This window comes from Copadichromis virginalis, linkage group LG12, assembly GCF_057382275.1.
Source record: "Copadichromis virginalis isolate Kocher_CV1m ecotype Utaka linkage group LG12, C_Virginalis_male_GT1.1, whole genome shotgun sequence".
Classification (NCBI taxonomy): Eukaryota; Metazoa; Chordata; class Actinopteri; order Cichliformes; family Cichlidae; genus Copadichromis; species Copadichromis virginalis.
In genome coordinates this window covers 21101526-21127732 of record NC_140629.1, presented here as the reverse complement: position 1 = coordinate 21127732, position 26207 = coordinate 21101526, and the positions used below count along the sequence as shown (strand labels likewise).

Below are 26207 nucleotides of genomic sequence, written 5' to 3'. Positions count from 1 at the left end.
GTTGCTGAACTGCCTTTAAGAAAGAAAAGTCTGGTGAGGTGATCTAGCCAATAAAGTTCTCTCTACATCAGCAAACCTTTAATATGCTGTACATGCACTGTCAGCTGAATTTTCAAAAACGGTTAAGCAAAAAAAACTACGAGCTACACTGCAGTCCCCCCTCCACACACCATACAGGGAAAAGTATCTGTCATGCCAGTTCCTCCAGTATAATACTCAGCTTAGTTACCATACCACACTCTAGCTGACAACGGTTCCATCAGCATCTCCATTAAGATAAACTGGACATTGATCATTACATGATGGACTGCCTTGATAAATGATGTATACCATATATCAGACTGTGTGATGGCTGGTGTTAAAAAAGTTTGGAATGAGGTGTTGTGGATGGGTTAGCCGACAATCCATTAAGGGAACATAATTTACTTAGGATGTCTTTGATCAAATTTCAAGCTACAAAAATGTATTGCTATCTAACATCTTGTCTCATTTTTTTTTTTTTAATTGAATAAATGAAGTATATCCTGTTGTTTTTCTTGGAAAAAATGCATTATTTACCTTGAAAGTGTGTGTATACATGTGTTATCTGTCTTCCATAAATTTAATCTTACACATTTGCTGTTACCAACAGAAAGAGTCAATTTCATATTTTGGTGATTATTCTATATCAACGCGGTGAAAGTTAATTGGGTGGCTGAATTCAGTCGAAGGACCAATAAGAAGAAAAACCTTCGTCCAAAAGACTCGGTAACAACAAACTCCAATTTTTTGATTGGTTGATGGGTTTGACAGACAACCGCTAGCCAATCAGAATGAAGGATGCATCCAGTTCATGGTATAAGTGTAAAGAAAGCACGGAAACCGCTGCTCTTTCGCGTGAAATCACAGAGAAGGTTGAGCAGAGAACCGGTTAAGCTTCTTAAACATTTAGCTAGAATTTATTTATTAATTGTAATCCAGGTTGGACGACCATGGCTTCGGGAGGGGAGTGAGTATAATTATCATAGTGTATTCAGACAATGTTTATTTCGAAAAAAAAGACCAACAAATCCCTTTTAATTACCTAATGTAAGTTAAAATACGTTAGTTTATTAAAGTTAGCTGGAATGCTAATACATTGCTAACAGGGTAGCTAATGGGGTCAGTCACTTCATCCTCCGCACTTTTGTCCGTTGGTTAACGTAACAGTGTAGTTCTCACAATTGTACAATTCCCTATGATTGTTGACATTTGTCTAACTGTTGTCATTCAGGCCGTTGTCGTTGACCGGTTAACGGTGCTGAGCGTTAGCCAGCTGTGTGACAAAGCGCAGTCATCGCTGTCGTGTTTGAATGCTAACATTAGCTTAGCAGCACTGGCAAGGCCACAGCCATCCACCATCACACATCATACCGACACAGTGGCCTACCCACCGGTGAATGGCCCGTTTTTAGATTGGTTATCAGATTTTCATTACAGCGAATATAAATGAGCTCAGTAAATGGCATAAACCCATGTTACCTGTTAAAGGCTTTAGTAAAGAAAACGCTAGGCAGCTAAATGGCTATCTTTAAAGCTATAGCTGCACAGTACAAACAAGCTAGCAGGCTAACAGTGTTGGACACTCATTTCAAATGCCTCTCAGTTTAGTTGGATTCTATTTGCCGTTAGCTGAACAGTAATGAAATAATACATGTAAGCAATATGTACCCCACGATTACGTTGGTAGCTAACGTCTGAAAACTCACGCTACATTTGTAGCATGAGTGCTTAGGGAGGACCTAGCTAACAAAGTTTTTCTAATTCTTTTGCTGTGTCATCTGGGCTCGCTTACTCGCCAGTGTGTTAGCGCAAAAGCTACGGTTAGCGTGCTAACAACATGAAAGAGAAACCATATAAACTGTCCCGGACTTTTACAGAATCATATTGGTGATATTATACCCATATATTTTATTTTAATATTTTGAATGTACGAATGATGGCGTGAATTATCCGTATGTAGCACTGAATCACAATCGGCGAGTTGTGTAAACGACCTGTTTGCACTGAATACCTCAAAGTTGGTCATAAGTGCTTAATTACAAGAGTTAATGTAGAAACATGGGCATGGAATATAAAATGGGGGTTTCTGCCACATCCTGTAAATTACATTTATAATACTTATTTCTGTGGGTCATTATAAAAGTCTACAAACAATACACTGACGTACACAACTTAAGCATTTGCAGTAACAACACAAGGTACCAAAATTTTATTGTACAAGAACTCCCATTTGAGTACTAGACATGCCAGTGTGGTTTTTACAGTGTTGCACAAGCAACTTTTGAAGGAGTTCACATTATTGACTCCATTATTAAAGTTTCTTTCAAAACAGGGTAGAAAAAAGTGCTTTGCATTTCCCCAAAGACAAAGCCAGAAACTGTTACAAGTTTCACAGTGTGCACAGTAATTTTTGAGCCAGTTTCATCAACTTTATTAATGATGTTACTACACTTAAAATTGACTTGTTCTATGACATGGTAATGATAACATTTGACTGTTTTTATTTACTAGTTTTCCTTTTCTATTTATTGTAATGTATATAATATGCGTGGGCTTGAAAAAAAATTGCCAGGCAGAGCGTCGTTAACATTTCAATTGATTATCTCAGAAAAAAATCAAGATTTTGAGATGGTAACCTCAAATTTTGACTTGGTCAGCACTTTTTTTTCCTTCAGTGGTGGAAACTACACATGAGACCTTAAAGGTACTGAAATATTGTGTTTGACCTTTTTATTTTGCGTTCCTCATAGATCCAAAAATGATGATCTTGCAACTGCAATTCTGAAACAGAAGAACAGACCCAACAGACTGATTGTTGATGAATCCATCAATGAAGACAACAGCGTGGTCTCCCTCTCTCAGGTAAATAGTTGGAATGGTTTATCGCTTTATTAACAAGTTCAAGACTTTGATTTGTCATGAAAGGTAGTAACACTGATATTCACAAAATAATGGTTTAATGTGTTTAAAGACCAAAATGGATGAGCTGCAGCTCTTCCGTGGAGACACAGTGCTGATGAAAGGAAAGAAGAGGCGCGAGACTGTGTGTATTGTGCTGTCTGATGACACCTGTTCTGACGAAAAAGTTCGCATGAACAGGGTGGTCCGCAACAATCTGAGGGTCCGCCTGGGTGACGTCATCAGGTATGTAAAAGCACACAACTTTATAAAAAAAATTTAACAACTTTTGAAAAATTTGTGTTTTTAAGGCTATTATCTCCCTCAGCATTCAGCCATGTCCTGATGTGAAGTATGGAAAGAGGATTCATGTTCTTCCAATAGATGACACAGTAGAAGGAATTACTGGCAACCTGTTTGAGGTCTACCTGAAGCCATATTTCTTGGAGGCTTACAGGCCAATCCGCAAAGGTGAGTACCAGTTTCTTTTGTCAGACCAGAGGTTTTATTTGCATATTTTATCTCTTTCAGGGTACACCAGCTTACCACTCTATTGAAACTGTATGTTTTCAACTTTTACCTTGTCAAGGTGACATTTTCCTGGTCAGAGGAGGAATGCGTGCTGTGGAGTTCAAGGTGGTAGAGACTGACCCATCCCCTTACTGCATCGTTGCTCCTGATACTGTCATTCACTGTGAGGGAGAGCCAATTCGGAGAGAGGTAGGTAGCAGCAACTGTGTGTGGTTTAACTTGTACCGAAAAGAAATGGAAAAAATCAACTGCACAAAAATGTGAACAGCTTGTGTTTGAACATGCAGGATGAGGAAGAGTCCCTGAATGAAGTGGGCTACGATGACATTGGAGGAGTAAGGAAGCAGTTGGCTCAGATCAAAGAGATGGTGGAACTGCCACTCAGGCACCCAGCCCTGTTTAAGGCCATAGGAGTCAAGGTGAGACTGCTGGGGCTATTTCTTTCTTTCTTTTTTTTAAGTTAACTTAAAAAAATGTAAATTGAAAATCTGGTTTAGCTTTCTTCTAGAATTGTAAAGTAAGAATTTTAACTGTATTTTTGGAAAAAAATGAGGCCAATTTTCCCACTCAGCTAAACAATTTATACAGCCTAGAGATCCTAATCTGTTCCAGTAAAAGTATACCTGTGCAGGAATGACCTGTGGAAAATACCTACTGGTAATGACACGGACTTTTAGAGTATTCTTCATCTGTGTGTATGTGTGTTGTTGTTTTTTTTTTCTGTTTGTTTGTTTTATTTTTTGTTCTTTTTTTTGGGCTGCTGTGCTATGCTTATCATATCTAGTATGCATTTCTAGTATTTCATCAAAGTATAGTAAGAGTGCTTTCTATATTTTGTTTGAGTTTCAGTTTGTTTCATGTAATGGTTGACGAGAGGTTCAAAGTTCAAAGAGATTCAGTCTGCCGCCTTTATATCAGTCATAAAATACTTTCAATTTAAGAGAAAAAAAATCTTGTCTTAAATTTGATTTCATTCCTCACCCCCCTTATTTACAGCCACCGCGTGGAATTCTGCTTTACGGACCCCCTGGAACTGGAAAAACTTTGATTGCCAGAGCTGTGGCCAATGAAACGGGAGCTTTCTTCTTTCTGATTAATGGTGTGAACGTTAATTTATTTCTTCTATACCTACGTAATCCTAGTTAGGACTGTTTGATGCTGGAGTGGATTTAGATAGGGTTTGCTGTTTTTGTTTTTTAATGTCTGTGATTGATTTAAATGAGTATTTATGAGAGTCCTATCAGTAGCTGATACTATGGGTGGGGTTGCTTTTCAAACTGTTTGCCCGTGTCTTAGGCCCTGAGATCATGAGTAAGCTGGCTGGAGAAAGTGAGAGTAACCTGAGAAAGGCCTTTGAGGAAGCTGAAAAGAATGCTCCTGCCATCATCTTTATCGATGAGCTTGATGCAATTGCTCCAAAGAGAGAAAAGGTAAGCAAGATCATGGAACTGAATAGGTGGCTAAATACACACACACACACACACACACACACACACAGTCAGTTTTATTATGTGACTCTTGTGAAATAAATGCAAAAGTTTATAGACCTTGGAAATGAAAACAAAATGTTTAGCAATTATTTATGTATTTATTGAAGTTTATTTTTTACTGTGTTAAAAATCTAGCAGCTGCGACCTGAACCAAAACTCTGTCGTATTGATGACTACCTGATTAAGTACTCTAATTCAGTCAGCACTCTAATTTCTACATGGGATTTAAAATGTCCTGTTTTTTTTTATTTTAAATAGACTCATGGAGAGGTGGAGAGGCGCATTGTTTCTCAGCTTCTGACTCTTATGGATGGCCTGAAACAGAGAGCTCATGTCATTGTCATGGCTGCCACCAACAGACCCAACAGCATTGATCCGGCTCTCAGGAGATTTGGTAAACTGTATTTAAAGCATGTCTTTAATTTACTTTATGGGCCAAAACCTAAAGAAACATCCACTTTGTGTGTGTCTGTTTGTCATAAAATGTTAAGTCAGCAACACACCAGCAATTTAATTTATAACATCTCACCATTTCACTACAAATTTGTGTGAAGAGTAATTTTAAACAATATTTAGGCTTAAATTTAAGACTTTAATCATTTATTTATGTATTTATTTTTGCATAATATTCAGCAGTGTCAGAATATGTTCGTTACAGCTTCTCTTCAGGCAAATTAAAATATAATTTTTCAAGTTAAATCATTACTTGAACAGATTCGTGCACATGAAGTTGTTAGATTTTTAGATAACATGAAGAGTACTGTTTGAATGCCTCCTAAAACCTTGTCGTTGCAGTTTTAAAACTGCTGGTGTGTTGATTTTGTGGGGTCTGCAGTTTAATTGTGGGTCACTTTCTCACAACTCTGCACTTCAGTTTGTCAAAGCTGTCAGAAACATCCTAACAAAGGCTTTTCAAAGAGTTAGACATGGATGTTTTCTGAACATTCAAATATGAATGCTGTTAAATGGAATGATTTATGCTGGTCTTCATACTAAAATACTTCTGTAACATCAGCAGATAGTGTTGTACTTCTCTGTTAGCGAGGCGCTAAACATGGGGTGTAAATGTTTTATTTATTTATTTTAACAATGTTCAGTGAACTATGATGGGGGGATGCATCAGCTGCAATATGTGCTCAACAGGAAGTTAAGATGGGTTGTTACTGTGCAAACACATCAGTCATGAATTCCCACACCATGTTTCCACATTCCTGAAACATGGTGTATGCACCAATGCAAAAAACAATTTTTCTTGTTTGTATTTAAATAAACAGCTAGTTTTACTTTTGAGTTTACTCTTGGACTTTAATAATCTTATTCATGTAACGGTTTCTCATTAAAACTAATACTTGGGTTTAATCTTTGTCACTTTCAGGGCGTTTTGACAGGGAAGTTGACATTGGTATCCCTGATGCTACTGGAAGGTTGGAGATTCTCCAGATTCACACCAAGAACATGAAGCTGGCTGATGATGTTGACTTGGAACAGGTTTGTACACATAACTCCTTTCTTGTAATTGGTGTGGTTTAAAGATACAACACACGGATTCCTTGAACGATGGGTATAGCCATATGGTTATTATTGCCTGAGACTAAGAAGTAAAATTGTACTACATGTTTTAAGTAATTATATGTAACTATTGTTAATCTGCTGTTATACTATCTAATGAAGAGCTACTTTCACATTACTCAGTTCCCAAGCTAACCTTAGTGACTGTACTTGGCCTGGCATTCAGTGTATTATAATTGTTCCTTGTGACACAGTCATCCATTATCAAGTAGCTGAGTTGCATAAAGCTACAGATGGAGGTCTTTGTCACATGTAAGGCACATTGCTTGGAAACCTAGGGAAGAATTCCTAAGTGTTGAGCTCTCTGTTTCCAATTTTAGGTAGCCAATGAGACTCACGGGCATGTGGGTGCAGATCTGGCAGCTCTGTGCTCTGAGGCTGCTCTGCAGGCCATTAGGAAGAAGATGGACCTGATTGACCTGGAGGATGAGACCATTGATGCTGAAGTCATGAACTCTCTTGCTGTCACCATGGATGACTTCAAGGTAAGCAATCTGATACTCCTTCGTTAACTGGGGTTCCTGTTACATACAGGGTTGCTGTCATGGTAGGGACAGTACTATGTATCTGAGTCTGGAGTTGGATTGATGCAAATTTCATTAGGGGCTATGCCAGGTTCTGTGTTCAAGAAAGTGCATGTCTGATGTCTTCAGCAGTTCCGGCCTAAGATGGTATTCACATAGCCAGTAGTTGCCTTTTGGCGTCAATACTAACACGATCAACTCTGTTATCCAGTGGGCTCTGAGCCAGAGCAACCCATCAGCCCTGAGAGAGACTGTTGTTGAGGTTCCCAACATTACCTGGGAGGATATTGGTGGTCTGGATGATGTCAAGAGGGAGCTGCAAGAGTTGGTGCAGGTATGAGCCTCATTTAGAAATGTCTGAAACAACTGATACATTGTAAACTGAAGGCTTAGTGTTGTCTCTAACTGTTTCCCCCCTTACTTGTACTTAATTTAGTACCCAGTGGAGCACCCAGACAAGTTCCTCAAGTTTGGCATGACCCCATCCAAGGGTGTGCTATTCTATGGTCCCCCTGGATGTGGTAAGACTCTGTTGGCCAAAGCCATTGCCAACGAGTGCCAGGCAAACTTCATATCTATCAAAGGACCTGAGCTGCTCACTATGTGGTTTGGAGAGTCTGAGGCTAATGTCAGAGAGATCTTCGACAAGGTGAGACTTTGTAGGATATCTGTCGTTGCATTTGGATGTCAGAGAATTTGAATGTTGTTAAATCAGAGTTGTCACATTTAACAGTTTGGTGCTGGATAGGACAGATTTCTTTGTATATTTGATGTGTGTGCTCATCTTCTACATGTAGGCTCGTCAAGCAGCCCCATGCGTTCTCTTCTTTGATGAGCTGGACTCCATAGCCAAGGCCCGTGGTGGCAACGTGGGAGATGGCGGTGGAGCCGCAGACCGCGTCATCAACCAGATCCTGACTGAGATGGATGGAATGTCAAGCAAGAAAAACGTCTTTATCATTGGAGCCACAAACAGACCAGACATCATCGACCCTGCCATCCTGAGACCTGGCCGTCTGGATCAGCTCATCTACATCCCCCTGCCTGACGAGAAGAGCAGGGTCAGCATCCTGAAGGCCAACCTCCGCAAGAGTCCCATCAGCAAGGTGACAAAGCTGCTACTTACTCACACAACTGACATACCCACTTAACTCTTGTGTTGTTTTTTTGTTTGTTTTTTTCTTGGTGTAGTTACTGTAGCATAAAGTAGCATACAAACAGTTGATGCTGAATTCCTGTAAAATGTTGTCATTTTGTTAAAAATTTAAAATTTGCTTCTAATTACTTCAGGATTGTTTATTAGAACAATGATAGATGTTAAGAAATGGTCTTACAAGCAATTTAGAACATTAATAGAAATGTCCCCTTTGAGGTTTCATCAGGAGTGGCATCTGGTGTAAAAACTGCCAAATGAAACCTCAGCAGAGATGCCCAATATGATGGCCCTCTTGTGACAAGGGGAGCAGCCAAAAGTAGCTAACAAAAAATGTGACTTACTAATTGTAACTGAATAGAAGTTAAAATTTGACATTGTCTCCGTTTGATAGGATGTGGACTTGGACTTCCTGGCTAAGATGACCAACGGCTTCTCTGGAGCTGATCTCACAGAGATCTGCCAGCGGGCGTGTAAACTGGCCATCAGGGAGAGCATTGAAAACGAGATCCGCAGAGAGAGGGAGAGGCAGACCAACCCATCAGCTATGGTCAGCACTTGTTTTATCTCCGTGTTCACTTTTTCATATCAGGATGAGCATCTTCAAACTATTGCAATGCTGCTGCCTCTGATCTCTCATGTATAAAATGTTGATTTCATAGGAGGTAGAAGAGGATGATCCTGTACCGGAGATCAGGAAGGACCACTTTGAAGAGGCAATGCGATTTGCTCGCCGCTCCGTCAGTGACAATGACATTCGCAAATACGAGATGTTCGCTCAGACACTGCAGCAGAGCCGTGGCTTTGGCAGCTTCAGGTACTTTCATTTCATACTAAATTTTGAAAGTCCTGTAGTTTTAAGTTTTGCAGAAAAGAACCATTAATGTGGATGCTATTCCTTCTAAGTTCTCATTGATTGTACTGTAATTAGAGCTGGGCGATAGAACAATATGTATTGCGAAATAACTTTTTCTCGATAGAAAAATGAAACTAGAGATTGTCGAAAGGAAAGGCCAGAGAAATTCCGTAGTGTGGAGGTATTTCGGCTATTTGAAGTCTGACCAAAAAACAGAGTAACACGCACTGTAAATTGCGCCAAAAGCATGTTCCCACAAAGTCTGGAAATACAACAAACCTTTTTTATCAACTGAAGCAGTGTCACCCACTAGAGCACGCTCAATCTCTGACTGAAAGCGCTAATTCGTCATCGAAAACAACCAGGGGAATCCCTGCGAAGCAGCAACAGTCAATTAAGTCTGCTTTCTCCAGCGTCTTACCATATGACAAAAAAGCTGAGAGACATAGCAACATAACGAATGCCACAGCTTACTGTCTTGCTAAAGACATGCTACCAATAAACACGGTCGAAAATGAAGGATTCAAGCAGCTAATTAAGGTAATGGATCCTTGTTACCAACTCCGTTGACATAAACATTTATCTCAGACAGCACTTCCAAAGCAATATTATATAAGTTAGTCAATTTTGTCTCTTCTTCTGTAAAATAAACTAAGATTAATTTTTAGAATTAATATTTTGTTTCTAAGTGACAATTTAGTAGTCTGTTTTGTTTGTTCTATTTTGAAACTTAAATGCTTTAGTGGCTCATATCATGATATGAAAAAATCTTATATCGCCCAGCTCTAACTGTAATATGACTATTTTGAATAGAGTAGATTCTTTAATACACTCAAAAGCTGAAACCAGCTGTGTATTTAAAGGATATCTGGAGAAGTTTCCTCTGAATGTAAGAATAAAGAATAAATAAAAATGTTTCCTTTCAGGTTTCCCTCCAGTGCTGCAGGCGGCAGTGGTCCAAGCCATGGTTCTGGTGGAACTGGCACCGGTCCAGTGTTCAATGAAGATAATGATGATGACCTGTATGGATAAACATACACTGCCCCACAGTGGTCAGTACTGGGATCACACCTGTACAAATCTCACCAGATTCCACATTTTTAGGACTTTGTGCTTCTTTCATGTGTTCCTTTTTTTTCTTTTGTATGGTTTGTTTTTTTTCCCCTCTTTTTTTCTTTTTTCTTTTTTTTTCCCCCCTTGGAGAAAGCATGTAGCTGCTTGGTTTGCCCTGGCTTTGATGTGGGTGGGGTAAGGGGATGTTGGAATTGGAAGGTGGAAAAACTGACTGTGGATTTCTTTTTCCTGGGGTGGGGGGTGATGTTTGAGTGGCCTCATTCTCAGTATATCACAACCAACATGAATGACTATAGTGATGGAATTCTATGCTAGAAAGAAAAGAGAAAAAAAACACAAACATATTGCTAATGACTTCCTTTTTTTGTTTTGTTTTTTTAAATAAACAGTAGCATATAATGTATTACAAATTTGTCAAGGTTATGTTGTTGGAAAATAAAATCTCACGAAACAGAACTGTTGTCAGTTTCTATTAAGCTTTTTTATTGCTTGTATATTAGGCATTACAAAATTAAGTTAAACAGATACTTGATTCATCAGAGTGAGGTTAAATCATCTGCATTTATGGTACCTGGTATTATTTGCCATTTATCTGCCTGTTTGACAGAGATGTAAATCTTGCAGAAAGACGGCATGTAACAAAGTTTTTGTTTGGTTCACCCCCCTCCCCCCCCTCCTACTTCTTCTACCAGACACTAAAACTCTTTACAGGGCAGTTTGTAGTTGATGAGATCTGTCTGTTCTCTGCTGCCAGCAGAGTGAAAGTATAAAGACGTGATCAGTAGTGCTGTCACTGGGCTAAGATACTGTTCAGTTTCTGTCCACACAGTGTCACTGTAACTGTGAGAGAAACACTGCTGCTTGGATTTTTTTTTCTTTTTCTTTCTTTTTTTCTTCCCCCATACTGAAAATGTAACAGGGGTGAAAATTGATCAAAATTACTGAACTAAAATTGCTATGAAATTAATCATAGTGACAACTCTTCTTAAAAAGTATACATCGACTTTGCTAGAGACTCAGTAAGCATCATGGAAGGGGAAATGAGGATGTTCAGCATCTCTCCACACTCTCTCTCTGTAGAAACAAATGCAAATTGTAGTTAATGGTTTATTTTAATAATTTGCCTATTAATGTACTACTATACCCAACTAACTCCAAACACTTCTGAGAAACTGTTTAAAATCCAAGACCTACTGAAATCACCAGCTGTGAGCCTTCTCCAGAGGGAGACTACAATAGTTCATGCTTTGGTATATAAACATCTAAATATTTAGGCTCTGGGGGAAGAAGCAGTTCAGAATTGTTTTTAGGTGCCAAGGAGACTTGGTGACTTACCTCGACTGTTGGAGCGATGAAACGCTTGTTGTGATTGAAGGATTCAATGCTCTTCGTGTCCTCTTCTGACAAGGAAAAGTCAAACACGTTCAAGTTCTGCTGGATTCTGGAAGGCGTCACGCTTTTGGGAATACACACAACACCCCTCTGAATGTGCCACCTGCAAATGAGTCATTGAGTCATGTGATTAGTCAAATAAATGGAGGACACCGTTAAAGGGATTAGTGGTGATTGTATTACTTTGAGTTTTCCTGGGCCGGTGTCTTCTTGTATCTTTGGGCTATGGCTCCCAGTCAAGGATCTGCTAGCAGACTTGGTTCATTAGCGGAGGCCCAGGGTCTGTCTCCACTGCCCAGAGGACTGTAAGCTGTCACACAAACTCCCACTGAGCTGAGATGGAGGTGTGAAACCTGTTACTTTGACATATTAATCTCAGAAAGGATGACTGCCAGTTTGAATGTTAAACAATCATTAAACTGACCGACAGTGTGAGAGGAGATCTGCTTGAGACAAATATGGATGGCATTCAACCTGTAACACAGACACACAATTATTAGGTACAGTTTACTGACTTGTTTGAACAGAGCTGAAAAAATGTAGCTGCACGTGGTTTACTACAGGTTTGTGTCTGGCCATGCTTATGATGTCATCAGTCTGCCTGGCATTGAAGTTGGACAGACCTATAGCCTTGACTAGCCCTCTATCTACGAGGCTCTCCATGGCAGTCCAAGTATCCCTGTAGTGTGTGTCAGAGTAACAAATGCTTCCATCTTCCTTTCGAGGCATCAGTTCCTTCCCCCTCCTGAAACGCCCACACCTGAATAGCTGCTTCAGGTAAAGTGACAATTCAATCTCTGCTCAGTTACAGCCAGATGGAGACGTATTAACATTACTGAGTGTGTGTAGTCACTCACTGAAATGCAATGGGCCAGTGCATGAGGTAAAGGTCCAGGTAGGAGAGACCCAGATCTGCTAAACTGGTCCTGCATGCCTCTTCAACATCCTGGGGGTCATGTTTGGTGTTCCACAGTTTGGAAGTCACAAACACTTCTTCACGCTGCAGAGCCTGGAGCGGAAAGTATGACACGGATACAAACCAATGACTGCTCTGAATACAGGGAAACACTTGAACAGGGCACATTACAGACAGTGACAAGTTTGAGCCTGATGGTAGTGAACTGCAGACTTGAACCTATGTTAAAACCAATCTTCATCTACATGTTTTGGCTTACAGACCAAATATTAACCACTTCTTCAAAACCATTTGCTGACACAGTGATTTGTATACACTCTTTGGACTCTTCTTTAAAGAAACATTATGTTATTTGGGTTTCTGAAATTTATTTGAAAAAAACAAACAAAAAGCAACAAAAAACCCACGAGAGAAGTATAGATGAAAAAACATCTTGGCAGAGCTTCCTAACCTCAGAAATATAACTAAAACTGTCATACATCTCTAACCCTGCAGTGGCCCTCAGGTTTAATAAACAACAGCAACAATCAACAGAAAAACACTTCACAGGTAAGATAAGGAGCAGATATCTTGTTTGTTTATGTGACTAAACTGAAAATATTTATCCGTTTTTTATCTGAATGTCAGTAGATTTATCAGTTAACACTGTAAAGCCTGAAACATGAAATAACTGCCAGGAAATTCTATTTAATTGTAAATAAATAAATAAATAAATAAATAATAATAATAATAATTAATTTGCTCACAGTAGCACTGCATGTGTCTGATAGGCTACCCTATTACATGGTCCAGCAGATAGCTCCTACAATTCTTAATATCATTCTAAAGCTCACTTTTAAAGCTCTGAGTCAAGAAAGCATGTGGATTGCTTTGAAAAGTTTGGCTAAATATTTGTAGTTTTTACTTTTGTATGTATTTTTATGGCACATGTCCACACCAGCCTACTGATGTGGCTGACGTGAAGAGAATAAAGGCACCTGGAGCTGATTAAAAGACCACCAAAGCTCACCTTTCCTGGACCCACCCAGAGAGCCAGAGCCTCTCCAACCTCCTTTTCATTCTCATAAGCAGCAGCACAATCAAAGTGCCTGTATCCACACTCTAAAGCTGTATGCACCGCCTGCTTCACCTGAGAACACACAGAGACAGACGTAAGCTTTAAAATTCCACCATGTCCAAAAACATTTGTTGGACCTGCTAACTCTGTGTGAGTGTTTATGTCCCTGCCTGTCCCGAGGTACTTTTCCATGTGCCGAGTCCAATCACGGGCATCCTCTGCCGTGTCGAGAGAGTCACAAAGGTGTTCATCCTCCAACTCTGAGAACCTGGCGGAGAAAAGACAAAGAGGAGTGTGTGAGGTCTTCACTCGCGAGCTTATATGAGGCTTAGTTGTCTGGTCATCATGACCAAGTCCTAACACTGAGTTACTGATTAAAACACATATGAGTTCATGATCTGCACTACAGCTGGGGTCATGTGTATGAATCATATACTCTACATATGCAAATTCCTTTAACAAGCAATCGTCTTGCTTGCTGACCCACTTTTCTGTTATTAGCTGTTCTTTTGCCATTTGAGCTTAAAACTGTGTTTCGGTGAAAATATAAACTCTTTGTGAACTCAGCCCCGTCGCAAGAAATGGCTGATGCGGCTAGATGCCATTCGTCACAGTGCAGAGTTACTGGAGCACATCTCAGGCAGCCTTTCCATGGTTCACTAATTGCCTGTTTTATCCTCAACATGTGGGGCGCACACACAGACTTTGCTCATCAGGCACTGCAGTTGTTTCACGTGATCTCCCAGCACAGATCACCTTCCCTTTGCTCTGCCCAGGGTGCAGGAGAAAACATTTAAACCAGTAACCATCAAACACAACCAGCATTTGAATAAAAAGTCTTTCTTCTCGTACCTGGAATTGCTTCAGAAGATGAACCAGTGATCAGTTGAAGGTTGAGTCCATCAGAATTTTAGCACGCTGAGGTCAGTCTGTCTTCATATGTTTATCTGTAACTACGGCTGATGGAAAATGTCCAAATTCCACCATGCACACTGTTAAACATTCATGACCAGGGTCACAAGGCAGACTTATTTGTTTAGAGGTGCTGGTGGCTGCTCAATTTTTACTTCCATATTACTTTCAGAATTTGGAGTCTTATTCCAGTTTTGATCTTGCTAACCTTAAATGCCCAATCAAATCAATAATCTATCCATCTATCTACGTCTGAGAAGATGAATGCAGCAGGGAAGATGAAAAAATAGTTTTGATACAGAGATTTGTTTACATTCTTTTGACTATTTTCTCTAAAGAAATGTCGGATAATTTAGTCTTCAAACATGAAGTTAAACAAAACCATGACTGAAGATTACACGAACAAATCTTGATGGATCTTGTTAACCTTACAACTGTAATAAAAACTGTCAGATAAATGTATTACAGTGGCCTTCATGCGCAAAGCAAAAATACAAATACACAAAACCCAACAATTTTAACTTTGCAAGCAAGGTAAGGACAGGCAGGTGTCACGGTGGTAAAGTGGTTAACAAGACAGTTACTGGTTCATGTTGGATGGCTGGGGCCTTTCTGTGTGGAGCTTGCATGTTTTCCCTGTGCCTGCATGGTACTCCTGAGGGTCCGAATAACATTCGTCAAACTTAAGTAACGATTCTAAATTGGTCATACCCGTGAATGTCTTTCTATGCTGTCCACTCTTGCCTCTGTACGCAACCACAGAAGATTTCAGATCAAACAGAACTCGAACAGTGTGACTGAAGTGCAAATTTTTAGCTTTAACTCAAAGCATTTTACAAAAGTATTGCATTAACTTTTAAGAAATTACAGCCATTTATAGTCTCCCATTTTCCAATACTTAAAAATTATCGTCTGACACGCAGTTTCATGGCCAGGTGAGATCTGTTCCTTTGTTATTTAATGATAAATGGTGCAGATAGAAGATATGGAGTTGGAATGGACTCCAAGTGATGAACTTGCTTGAGGTACCACAGGAGACAAATATGGTGCTCAAAGACAGAATTGTGTGCATGGTTAAGAGAAACAACATCTAACAAAGTCAAGAACACTCTCTGGTAGGCCTATTCTTCAAACGTCTACATTTGATTATGAAAATAAATACAGAAGGTCTACAACACAGTGAAAACTACTCGTATTTGGTTTTTCAGTCTTATGGCATCCTCCTTCATTTCCATCAATATATCCTTGGATCTCATATTACGGTTTATCCTGGAATAATGAGAAAACAGGCCTCAGTTGGACATGAAACTGGTTGTCAGCCAATGGTCATAATTGTTAAGCAGTGAATGGAGGTGTTTTGTAAAACCCCTTTAATGAAATCAGAGAATCTGCACTTCAAACATCTTTATGCCTGGTTTAAACTCCACTGTGGTGGTGTAAAAGAGGCAAAATTAACAGGTTAAGGTATGTTTGTTGTTGCTGTTGTGCGCTGAGAAAGGTTTTAATCTTATATAATGTTGCATGTTGGTCTTTTCTCCTCCCCCCTCCTTGAGGTTTTCTTCTTTCCCACTGTTGCCAAGTGCTTGCTCATAGGAGTTCTGAGATTATCAGTTTTTCTTAGACTGTAAAGCACTTTGAGGTGAATGTTATTAGGAACTGGTACTTGTTCTCAAGCAGCAATAAATGAAAATGAAGCAAACTTCACACATTTGGTTTATTTGTTTTCATTTTGAAAAATTCATAGATATTGGCATATGCACAATAAGCAGTGTAAGTGAGTCTTTGATTAGCAGCAGCAGCACTTGTTAAGCCTGGTTGTTGCCACAGGACCATCACACAAGTCATTCAAGTCTCTCCCCAAAGAGAAAAAACAACAACATATCTTATAGTTTTGTCTTTCACAATATAAAAGAGAATTTATCAAACACGAAGCATTCAAATATTTTCCTGTACACCTCATTTATTCGACCTACTAGGACTGTCAGCATAACCCACACATATTCTCACCACTGCTGCAAATTACAGCGAGGAAGAGCTCAAGGGCGTCCCCTGCAGCTGAGACAGAGAACAGTTTTTCTATTTGCACTACGTACAGTTTGTAACGTTTGATGTACAGCTGTTAGGGAACAGAGGCATTTATCACATCGGAAACTGAGGACTCCATGTAACCAAAAAAGTAGACAACAATGCGGTCTACTTTTTGGCATTGCTCACAGTAGCACCGAGACATGGCCTTCAAATGCCACAAGAGAAAGCAGAATATCCCACAACAAAGCTGGCTTTCCCACAGGAATCGGTCTAACGTCACGCTTGCATTCCTCTGGGAAATCCAGCAATTACTTGTATGGCACTTTACAAAGACGAATTGGCAAAAATCATCAGTCTTGTATCAAATCACTTCCTATAAATGATCCTTCTTACATACAGTACAGTAAGGTGAATTACTTTACATAGCTTGCTTACCGTTTTTTTAAAATTACCAGGTCCTGGTGGTAACGCCTAACACAGCATAGGGCATCATGTGTTGTGTTCATGGCTATTTGTCTTTATTATAGTGTGACCTGTATGTGTGTTCACATATGTGGTGTGACACCGGGCTAAGGCACCTAAATGTCCCTCAGATATTGAGCCAGGCTATTCAGTTCACAGCTCAGAAGGGAAAGCACCGATATTATGTGCAGATATCTAAACTTACACTGCTGTTACAGTTACGTGATTGTCATTCCCAGATTCTTCCATTGCAGCTAAACTATGCTAATATTATTGGAGTAATGCAAGAGTTTTTAGAGCTCTGTGGCACTGCACGTCTAGGGATATTTTAGGGGAGACAGATCATACTAATGGCCTACAGATTTTCAAGCATAATTCTTTATTAGATTGAAAGCATGGGGGAGAAAAAAGAAGAAAAACTCTGGCATGTGCCAAAGGAAAGGCTATGCTAAAAACCACTGAAGCTGCTGGTACACTTAATGTAAACATTAAGCAATCCTTTTTTGACATGTTTGGAAAACAAAATCCTGTTCTTGTTATAAAATATTTCACGCTTTATCCTATCACAAAAAGACGAGGATCAGAGTCGGACGGCATATAAAACCACTGATAAATCCGTATAAAACAGTTAAGAAAAGAGGTTCCCTTAAAAACCAGAATCGTGCTGAGCCCATCCTCAGCACCGCTCTGCTGCTCAGGGTGCTTGTGTGTGTGTATTTGTGGGTCTGTGTGTGTCTGTGTGCGCGCGCGTTTGGGCTGAAAGACAAAATAAATATGAGTACTTTACATCCTGATACTGCCATTCTTCCTTTTGTGAAGTCCCTAAATTATCACAGCACATGTTCAAAGCTGTATTCATTCACAGGGACATGAGGGTAACTACAAACAAAGAAGGAGTAGATGAAGGAGTGTAGTTTTTTTCCTCAGGTTTAGTCTGGAGTTTGTGGTGGAGGAGTTAGAGATGTGTCTTTCTAGGACTGGGGGAGGTGTTGTCTGATAATTTCTCTGGACTGAGGGGGGATCCTGTCGGGAAAACGGACCGAAAACTCCACGATGAGGTCACCACGCTGTGAAGGGTTCTTTGGAAAAGGCAGGCCTTCGCCTCTGAGTCGTTTCACCGTCCCTGGCTTGATGATGTCGTGACAAGGGAGGGAGATAACGCGGTTTTCCAGCGTGGGAATGCTAACTGTGCAGCCACACAACGCCTGGAGAAGAGAGGAGATTGAAAGGGTTAATATCATTAATAGGAATAAAATGCCAAATCCATGAATATCTCGGTGATGTAATGTTTCGTTAAAGTCTGCAGTGTTCATATCTTCCCCCAGTACGCTATCGGGAGGCAGTATTTGCTGTGCTTTCGGTGTGGTGTGTGTAAAAGTATGTGAAGAAAAGAAGTTGTACTGACAGCACTGCGGGGGTCGAAAGAGCAGTATTTGGAACAGGAACATTTAGGAAAACATGACTTGGCAGTGGGAAAGTTTTCTAGTCTTTGTTTGCAAGTGTGTGTGTGTGTGTGTGCATGTGTGTTAGGGAGTGTGTGTAAGTGTGTCAGCATTGCAGGGCCCCACATTGCACAGGGGACTAATTTTAGCAACGGTCTCATAGCTGGGACTAATGAAGTGAGGCAGGAATCGGCTGAGCTCGTAAATAGTTGGAGGGCCTGTCAGATCCCCACATGCACACAAACACACACATGCACAGACGCACACTCACTCACATGCCTCACCTCCTTATCACAGTGCCTGATGCATCCAGTCCGTGTAGAGAGCGCTAAACTAAACACAGAGACTTTCCGGTTATCACGACTTCACAGGCTTTCCAGTGAGCATCATTCACCAGATTTGCACTTAATGGAAAGAACTATTTAAATCCACAACAGTGTGAATGGACTTCCCTTTTCTTTTTTCTTTAAATATAACACTTGAAAAATACATCACTACAAATAAAACAGTAAATAAATACTATAAAAAGGTGTGGAAAAGAGAGAGAAAACCAGTGAGAATGACCAGCAGTAGAATTCACTGTGAGCTAAAGGGTTAGGTTAAATAATGAAGACGGGGAGACAGAAGCTTAATTTGGAGATTCCTCAAACTACTCTAAGACAAAGAAAGATATAGAAATTAAAATTAAACATTTTAAAGTTGTTAAAGGGTCGGCTCTCTTATGCCATTTGTTACTGGCTCCATTAACCTTTAGCCGAGGAGATAAAAAAATGTTACTGTTCATCAGGTATAGACCAATTTTAACAGCATGTTGCTATTGTTACTGTGCTACTTTTAAATGCATTTACAGCTAAGGCTGATGAAATACACTCACCAGCCACTTTATTAGATATGGCAGCAACTCAATGCATTTGCAGTTCAAACAGAGCATCAGAATGAGGAAGAAATATGATTTAAATGACTCTGAACGTGACACGTGGTTGTTGCTGTCAGACAGGCTGGTCTGAATATTTCAGAAACTGCTGATCTACTGGGATTTTCCAACACAACCATCCCTAGTGTTTACAGGCCGTGTTCCAAAAAAGAGAAAATATCCAGTGAGTGTCAGTTTTCTGAGTGAAAATGTCTTGTCGAAGCCAGAGATCAGCAGAGAAGTGCTTTGATCTAATAAGAAGGAAAAAACAACTCAAATAACCACGCATTACAAATAAGGTATGCAAGAGAGCATCTCTGAATGCACAACGCGTTGTACCTTGAAGCAGATGGGCTACAGCAGCAGGAACACCACACTCATGTCAGCTAAGAACAAAAAACTAAAGCTACAATTTACAAGGGCTCACCAAAATTGAACAATAGAAGAATGGAAAAACATTCAGTCTGATAAATCTCTATTTATGGCACGATATTCACATGGTAGGGTCCAAATTTGGCATGAACAACATGAAAGCATGGATTCATCCTTCCTTTTATTAACCGTTCACGCTGCTGGTGTGGGAGATATTTTCCTGGCACACTTTGGGCTTGTACCCACTGAGCATCACTTAAACCACAGCCATCCCTTTATGACCACAGTATGCCCGTCTTCTGATGGCGGCTTCCAGCAGGATAACACACCATGTCACAAAGCTCAAATAATCTAATACAGGATTCTTAAACACTGTACTCAAATGGCTTTCTCAATCCAACATAGTGGCTCTGGGATGTTGTGGAACTGGATTTCATATCATGGATGTGCAGCTGACAAATCTGCAGTATCTGTCTGATGCTGTCATGTCAATATGGACTAAAATCTCCAGCACCTCTGTTTCCAGCAGACTTATAGCAAACCAAAAGCGTGTCCAATCCAGTACTACATACCTACCTAATAAAGCAGTGAGTGTGCATCTAGTACAGGTAACTATAGTGGTGCTAGATATAAAAAGGGAGATCACTTATATCACCTGGGTATCATAAAAGATCAAATCCCTGAAGGATTAAGATACTCAATAGCTAGAGATGTATAAATTCTATCCCCTTCTGGTGTAATTGTGATTTTGCCCAGAATAATAGCTCCAAGATCCAATCCATGCGCTTAGACACTATTGTACTAATTGGAAGATTTTCAGGCTGTGCCTGTTTCTTTGAAAAGAAACTGGGGTGTAAATGTGGCCTGGAGAGCAGCTGCTTCACAGGACCAAGTTTTCCAGCCATGACATCATCATCATCCTTTAACCCATCACATACATTAGAGGGTGATTTCTTTGACTGCAGTGGAGAGCAGTGGCTCATCCTTCAGTTATGGACAGCTCCATTGACTAACACACGTCTCGCACACAGACAGGTTGCCATGACGCTCAACACACATTGCCAGCTGATCCGAGGGCCCACTGATTGCGTAAGCCTCAGCACAGACAAGGCTTTAGAAACTGACACAGACACACAGTCACTTTTTGCTATATTTGAAAGAACATTTTCTAGACTTGTATTACTGAGGGCCATATGCTAATGTTAACTTTCACTGTTAAAACCCAACAGTTTTGTTACATTTAGCTGTCAGAGCCAGCTTAAGGCGTGCTCATAGTCCGAAGTGTCCTTACAAGTGTGGGCCGCCTGTCACAGAGCCTGTCCTGAAATACTGGTTGCTAATGCTACACACAACAGATGCTGCAAAATGCAAATGCTGTCTTACTCCCATAGATTCAGCAGTTATTTGCCAGAGAGCTGCAAAAAAGCTGTCCACGCTGCCTTCAGAGCCCAGCAGCTACAGTTGTCCTGGATGTGGATTTTACAGCAATGACAGGAGCTAGACAACTCAGAGGCTTCATTATTGCCATAGAGCCTACCTACAGATCCCAATATAGACTGGTTTCAGGGAAGCCAGTGTGTCATATTTGAGGTAAACTCTCAAATTGCTTCTGACTGTAACTGTGAAAAGACAGCGGGGCTGAATGTTACCTCTGCTAATGTCTCCCAGGAGTTTATAGCATAGCCAAACAAACTTGGAGACACTAAACTGAGCCGCTGATCAGGGCATGCTTCAGGCAGAAAGCAAAACTGAACAGCCAAATATCTGGAGACTCATACAGCAGCCAAAAATATGACTAAATAGAGATACCTGCTTCAGAAAGGCGATTGCAAATATCAGCATGCCTCAGTCTCACCCCTTTTGGTTTTTACTTTGTAATGAGCACTTGCAGAGATTTTTGCTAATATAATCAATCATCTGATTCGTGAAGCTATATTCTCTACTGAAGAACTGGATAACATTTGCCACATTATGCGTGGTAGGTTTTCTAGCATGCGGCATGCATCTGGTGCTGTGATTTTACTGCAGTATTTAGCATCACATCTTCAAGAGAGCAGTGGAATATGAGCTCTTATTTGCTTTGGATACTGAATCATCTGACCCACTTCCCTAATATTCCCTAGATACCCCCCCGACACACACATCCCAGCCACAGTTCCCCTTCGCTTCCTCATCTCAACTTTAGCTGCGTCAGAAATTAAGTCTCTTATCTGGCTGCTGTGGGAGCAGAGGGTTTTAGCTGTGGGAGTTCTGCAGTGCAAACCTAATCACTGTGCTGGTTTGATCAAGTACCATCCCCTGCTTAATGTGACTCAACAAACTCTAATGTGCTCTCGTCAACTTAGGCTTCATTGTCTTTCCGTGTGCAGACGCACTTATTTTCCAGCGCATTAACTGCACGGTGCGAGAGTCAGTGCTGCTTTTAGAGGAAACCTGCTAAAAAAACAAAACAAAAAAACCCAAAAAACACAGGCCCGAGTTGAGTAAAAACAACATCTCCCCTGACATCTCCAGCTATTTGAGAACACCTGCCATTAAGCAGATCACGTCGAGAGCAGGCCAGTGAGTGGCAACGCTATTAGAAACATTAAAGTTTGTCTAATATAGAGCCAGAGCAGAGCTGGTGCTGGACTCTCTGCCCTCTAATTAAATGTCCTGCCAGTCACAGTAATAACAGCCTGGATCATCACCAATGTCACACTGCAATCCGTCTTTAACGGAGTGTGTTGGCAAATACGCTTGAAGATGGAGAGTGTGTGCACACACACTTGCTTGTGTGCAGCTTTGTGCTTGTGTGTCTATTTATGTATTGATGCATATGTTTTCATACAGTGTGCAGAACAAGTGAGGATAATGGCTTTGTGCCAGTCGCACAAATACACCACATTCTGGCTTCTTCTATCACATTGCAGTGGCAGAGACTCTGATGCACACACTCTCCCACCTTGGTATGTTTGATATGACCACCCACCCAGCACTGTTAAATTACAGACACACCTCTCTGGGCTGAATGACATGAATAATTTGTATTTTTAGTTCAAACTTTGCACATCTTCATTAAAAATTAACCTGGGACTGCTCCACTGGGAATCAACATCAGAAGCTTGGCAGCATTATCTACAACTACATGTAGAACAGCAACAAAGAGAGTTCAACTGGTGACAGAGGGAAAATCAGAAGACAAGACAGATGAGAGAGGGAGGTTAAATCGAAGGAGACAGGCGCACCTCTTTTAGGCTGATCTTGCAGTTATAGATTATGTTGGAACCGTCTCTTTTGAAGTGGGCGTGCCCTTTGTCTTTAAGCACAAACGCTATGTCGGCGGGAATGTTCTCAGGGGTCTCGTCCCCTTCCTTTGGGAAAGTAATCTTGGTCCCCTCCTTCCAGCCTTTCTTGATGACAATGTTGAGGATCTTGTCCTCCGTCCTCATGCTCCGTCCGTCTGGGTTCAACCTGCGGCGCGTGATCTTCATGCGCTTGGTGCAGCCGTGGAAGATCTCTTCCAGCGAGACCTTCAGCTCGTGGACGACCGGAGGATCCTGCTGCTTTCGGTTGGTCCCGAGGCGCTCTGATGGTACGCCTCTCCTCCTGCGGCCTTCCCCTGGGAAGCCATTGTTCATCCCCCCCGGAAAGCCAAACTGCCTCCCAAAATGGGTAAAGGGATCATCCTCGTCCATTTCTGCGTCCTGCTCCGTGTCATTGCTGTGGTCGTTGTGGAAGGAAAAGCCGTTGGAGCGACTGTGACTGCGGTTGGAGCCGAAAAACATATCAAAGGGGTTGGAGCCACCGAAGAAGGAGGCAAAGGTGGCATGGGGATCTCCATGAAAAGTGTAGTGGTACGATGAACTTCCGGGAGGACCCGAAGAGCTGCTGCCTCCTGTTTTTAAGCCTGAGAGATTTAAAAAAAGAGAGTGAGAGAAAGAGAACAAGAACGTGAGACCTCACATGCACACACTCAAACACCCACCAGCCAAAATACACACAATAATATGAATTCAGATACCAGACGTAGGACCTAAACACAAAGTATGGGTAACAGTAGAGAGAAGAGTGGTGCCCGCGTAGGTGGGAAAAATCCCACAGCATCACCGGTCTTCCAAAAGCACTGCTGTTGGAGAAACTCAGGTCACTCCATCCAACACACTCGCACAGAAACACACACTTACACGCACACGTTTTCAGCAGAGACACATGCACAGAACACCCACAAATGCAAACTACAGCAGTCGCTGCTATTCATATCTGAACCACGTAATAGTCTTATGCCATCTGTCTGTCATCTAGCACACCACACAGACACGCACACAGAGTTACATACACACTCTACGGGCAGCTGAGGTAGACTATAAGGTATTAGAGCTGGTAAGTGTTGTTGACACCGAAGACAACAACAGAAAATTAAACATGTGCCAGCACATAAACATGAAAACATGGAAGAGACGGCATTATTACTTCAGTGACTGAAACCCACCAAGCTGCGATATGAGATGGTTCCTGAGCTATTTCAATAACAACTTAATCCATCATAACCCCGGCTTAATAAGGCTTCACTAACAAAGCCTGCACTCTCTGACCCCTTGCACTCAAATGACCCAGAACACCCTCTCCTTACCTTCCTCTCCCAGCTGATCATAGACCACCCTCTTCTTGGGGTCACTCAGCACCTCATAGGCTTCTGCGATCTCCTTGAACTTCTCCTCTGCGCTAGGATCCTTGTTCTTGTCTGGGTGAAAGCGGAGCGCCATGCGCCGGTAGGCCTTCTTGATTTCCTCCTCGTTGGAGCCCTTGGGGATGCCCAAGGTCTTGTAGTAGTCCTTCCCCATGTTGGCACTCTCAGGAATGGGACCCCCTCTTCAGCTCAGGCTGTTGTCAGTCACTGGTGAGATACAAGACTACTTTAGAGTCTTAAGATGGATACTACGCTGAAGGAGAGGTTATATTTGAGTTGGCAAAGGTGCAGAGTGGACTGCATCCATTAGGGTTTTACTGTGAACACTATTTAATGATGCTGTAGCTGGAAATAGAAGGTGCTGCTTTCACTGCTGAAAAATCAAGAGTGCCGAGGAATCCCCCTTCATCTAATTCATCACAGGGCTTCTGGCGACCAGCTCAGCCTGTTAGGCAGGGTATAGATAATACTTTAATAATAATGGTGATGATTATCTGCCTCCATCCCAGTTTTGTTTAACCATCCGGGCATAAAAACCGAAATGGACAGGCAGAAGCGCTTCGCCGAAGCACTGCGGTGGACACAGCGGGAGCGCACACGGCAGGGGGAAAGCCTGGTTTCATCTGTAACACTAAAACACCCTGACTATCTGCTGCTACAGAAACCGTTCGCTATTACAGTAAAGCCCACTCCCACGGGAAAAAAAACCCTTTAGCGTGACAATTTCAGCTTTATTTGTGCCACTGTAAAAACCAACAGCGGGTTTAATCTGATTCACATTCCGACAGAAAGGAAAAGCCTAAAAAATAAAAAACGAATAAATGGACAGTGAGAAGAAATACAAGCAAAATCCTACCAGGAAGCTTTGCAATTAATGAAGAATCAGAACAGCATGGCCCGGCTTCTCCCTGTCTCTCTGTCTTTCTTCCCTTCAGCCCCTGCTGTCTGCCTGCCTGCTGCTCTGATGCTGCTGGGTCCTTATAAATTGACGTCAGGACGCCGGGAGGATCACTGGCTCTGAAATAACCGGTGACCAAACACCGAGATCCCCCTGACGTTTCTCTGAAAAATCTCGGACAAATGTCCGTGAACCTTCGAGTCCACATCCACCATGGGTAATAATAATAATACTAATATATATTTTTTTAAAAGCAGGGTACCGTTCTCTAAAAAATGGATTAAAGCATGGGTGCGCAAGGAATCTATGAAAAAGTTACTAAGTGATTGTAACTTCTTTGATACGGGGCTGTGTTCGGTTTTTAATAACTCCTTTCACTCTGGTGATGGTTGATAAACCTAACCCCGCTTCTCGTCCGCAGTCGTGTTCTTTTCTGGTCCACCCGACTTTGAAATTTGCGCAAATATAGAAAGCTTTTCCTTAAAAAGCGTCAAAACATTTCCTTACCGAGCCTGCTCCTCCTGCTGCTGCTGCCTTGTTTCCGATTCTGGTCCTGTGTCTGAAAATTGCAGCCGGGAGAGCAGACCCAACCCTCTGTCAGCCAGCAGCGCTCTTTGTTCAGGGTCTGCTCACATACACACAAACAGCACAGGCTGATTTCTATTTAGGATTAAGTTAAATTAGTGGCATTGGTTTAACTTTTTGATTTATGGGCAGTCGAAGCTGGCAGGTCTGGGGCTTGGGTGGACATATTTGGACAGGCGTCGCCCTGATACCTTTCTTTAATTTTTTTTCTTTTTAAAGGAAAAAGAAAGCGGTGTGTGTTAATGCGTGTGATCCTGCAGTCGTGCCTGGATTTAATCGGTATAAACACTGACTGCTGAGTCATGTGATGACTCCCCTCTTCCCCACACACGCATTTTCATCTTCTATCTTTGTGAAAAGTTAACATCTATTCACAGTCACATCCTACTTTCTCAACACCAAACCTCAACTTTCACGCTTTCCCATCCCTCAAAAACCCATTACA

At 41.3% G+C, this 26207-nt stretch overlaps 3 protein-coding genes across 4 annotated transcripts; 1 reads left to right on the top strand and 2 right to left on the bottom strand.

Moving 5' to 3' along the window:
* Window positions 1–828: 828 nt before the first annotated feature.
* vcp (valosin containing protein) lies at window positions 829–10572 on the top strand. Its single transcript, XM_085475280.1, has 17 exons — window positions 829–988; window positions 2772–2883; window positions 2993–3165; window positions 3248–3390; window positions 3509–3639; window positions 3738–3869; window positions 4447–4549; window positions 4747–4880; window positions 5199–5334; window positions 6316–6428; window positions 6830–6994; window positions 7245–7367; window positions 7470–7682; window positions 7831–8139; window positions 8581–8736; window positions 8849–9003; window positions 9969–10572. Exons 1-17 carry the CDS (start codon window positions 972–974, stop codon window positions 10072–10074), a joined length of 2421 nt encoding a protein of 806 aa, XP_085331406.1. The 5' UTR covers window positions 829–971; the 3' UTR covers window positions 10075–10572.
* A 326-nt stretch (window positions 10573–10898) lies between these two features.
* Window positions 10899–13747, bottom strand: akr1a1a (aldo-keto reductase family 1, member A1a (aldehyde reductase)). The gene is given in 8 exon segments (XM_085475285.1): window positions 10899–11186; window positions 11440–11611; window positions 11692–11841; window positions 11933–11982; window positions 12058–12253; window positions 12366–12517; window positions 13434–13553; window positions 13652–13747. Coding segments are annotated over 8 exon segments (975 nt in total). The 5' UTR covers window positions 13733–13747; the 3' UTR covers window positions 10899–11132.
* Window positions 13748–16093: 2346 nt separating this feature from the next.
* Window positions 16094–25998, bottom strand: dnajb5 (DnaJ heat shock protein family (Hsp40) member B5). Of its 2 annotated transcripts, none has more exons than XM_085475279.1 (4): window positions 25685–25998; window positions 24223–24486; window positions 22838–23499; window positions 16094–18088 (listed from the first exon to the last, which is right to left on the bottom strand). In XM_085475279.1, the coding sequence occupies exons 2-4, from the start codon at window positions 24431–24433 to the stop codon at window positions 17855–17857; spliced, it is 1107 nt and encodes a 368-aa protein (XP_085331405.1). In that variant the 5' UTR covers window positions 24434–24486; window positions 25685–25998; the 3' UTR covers window positions 16094–17854. The 2 variants fall into 2 exon arrangements, with proteins under 2 accessions (XP_085331405.1, XP_085331404.1); XM_085475278.1 differs by lacking the exon at window positions 25685–25998 and adding an exon at window positions 25136–25253.
* Window positions 25999–26207: the final 209 nt, after the last annotated feature.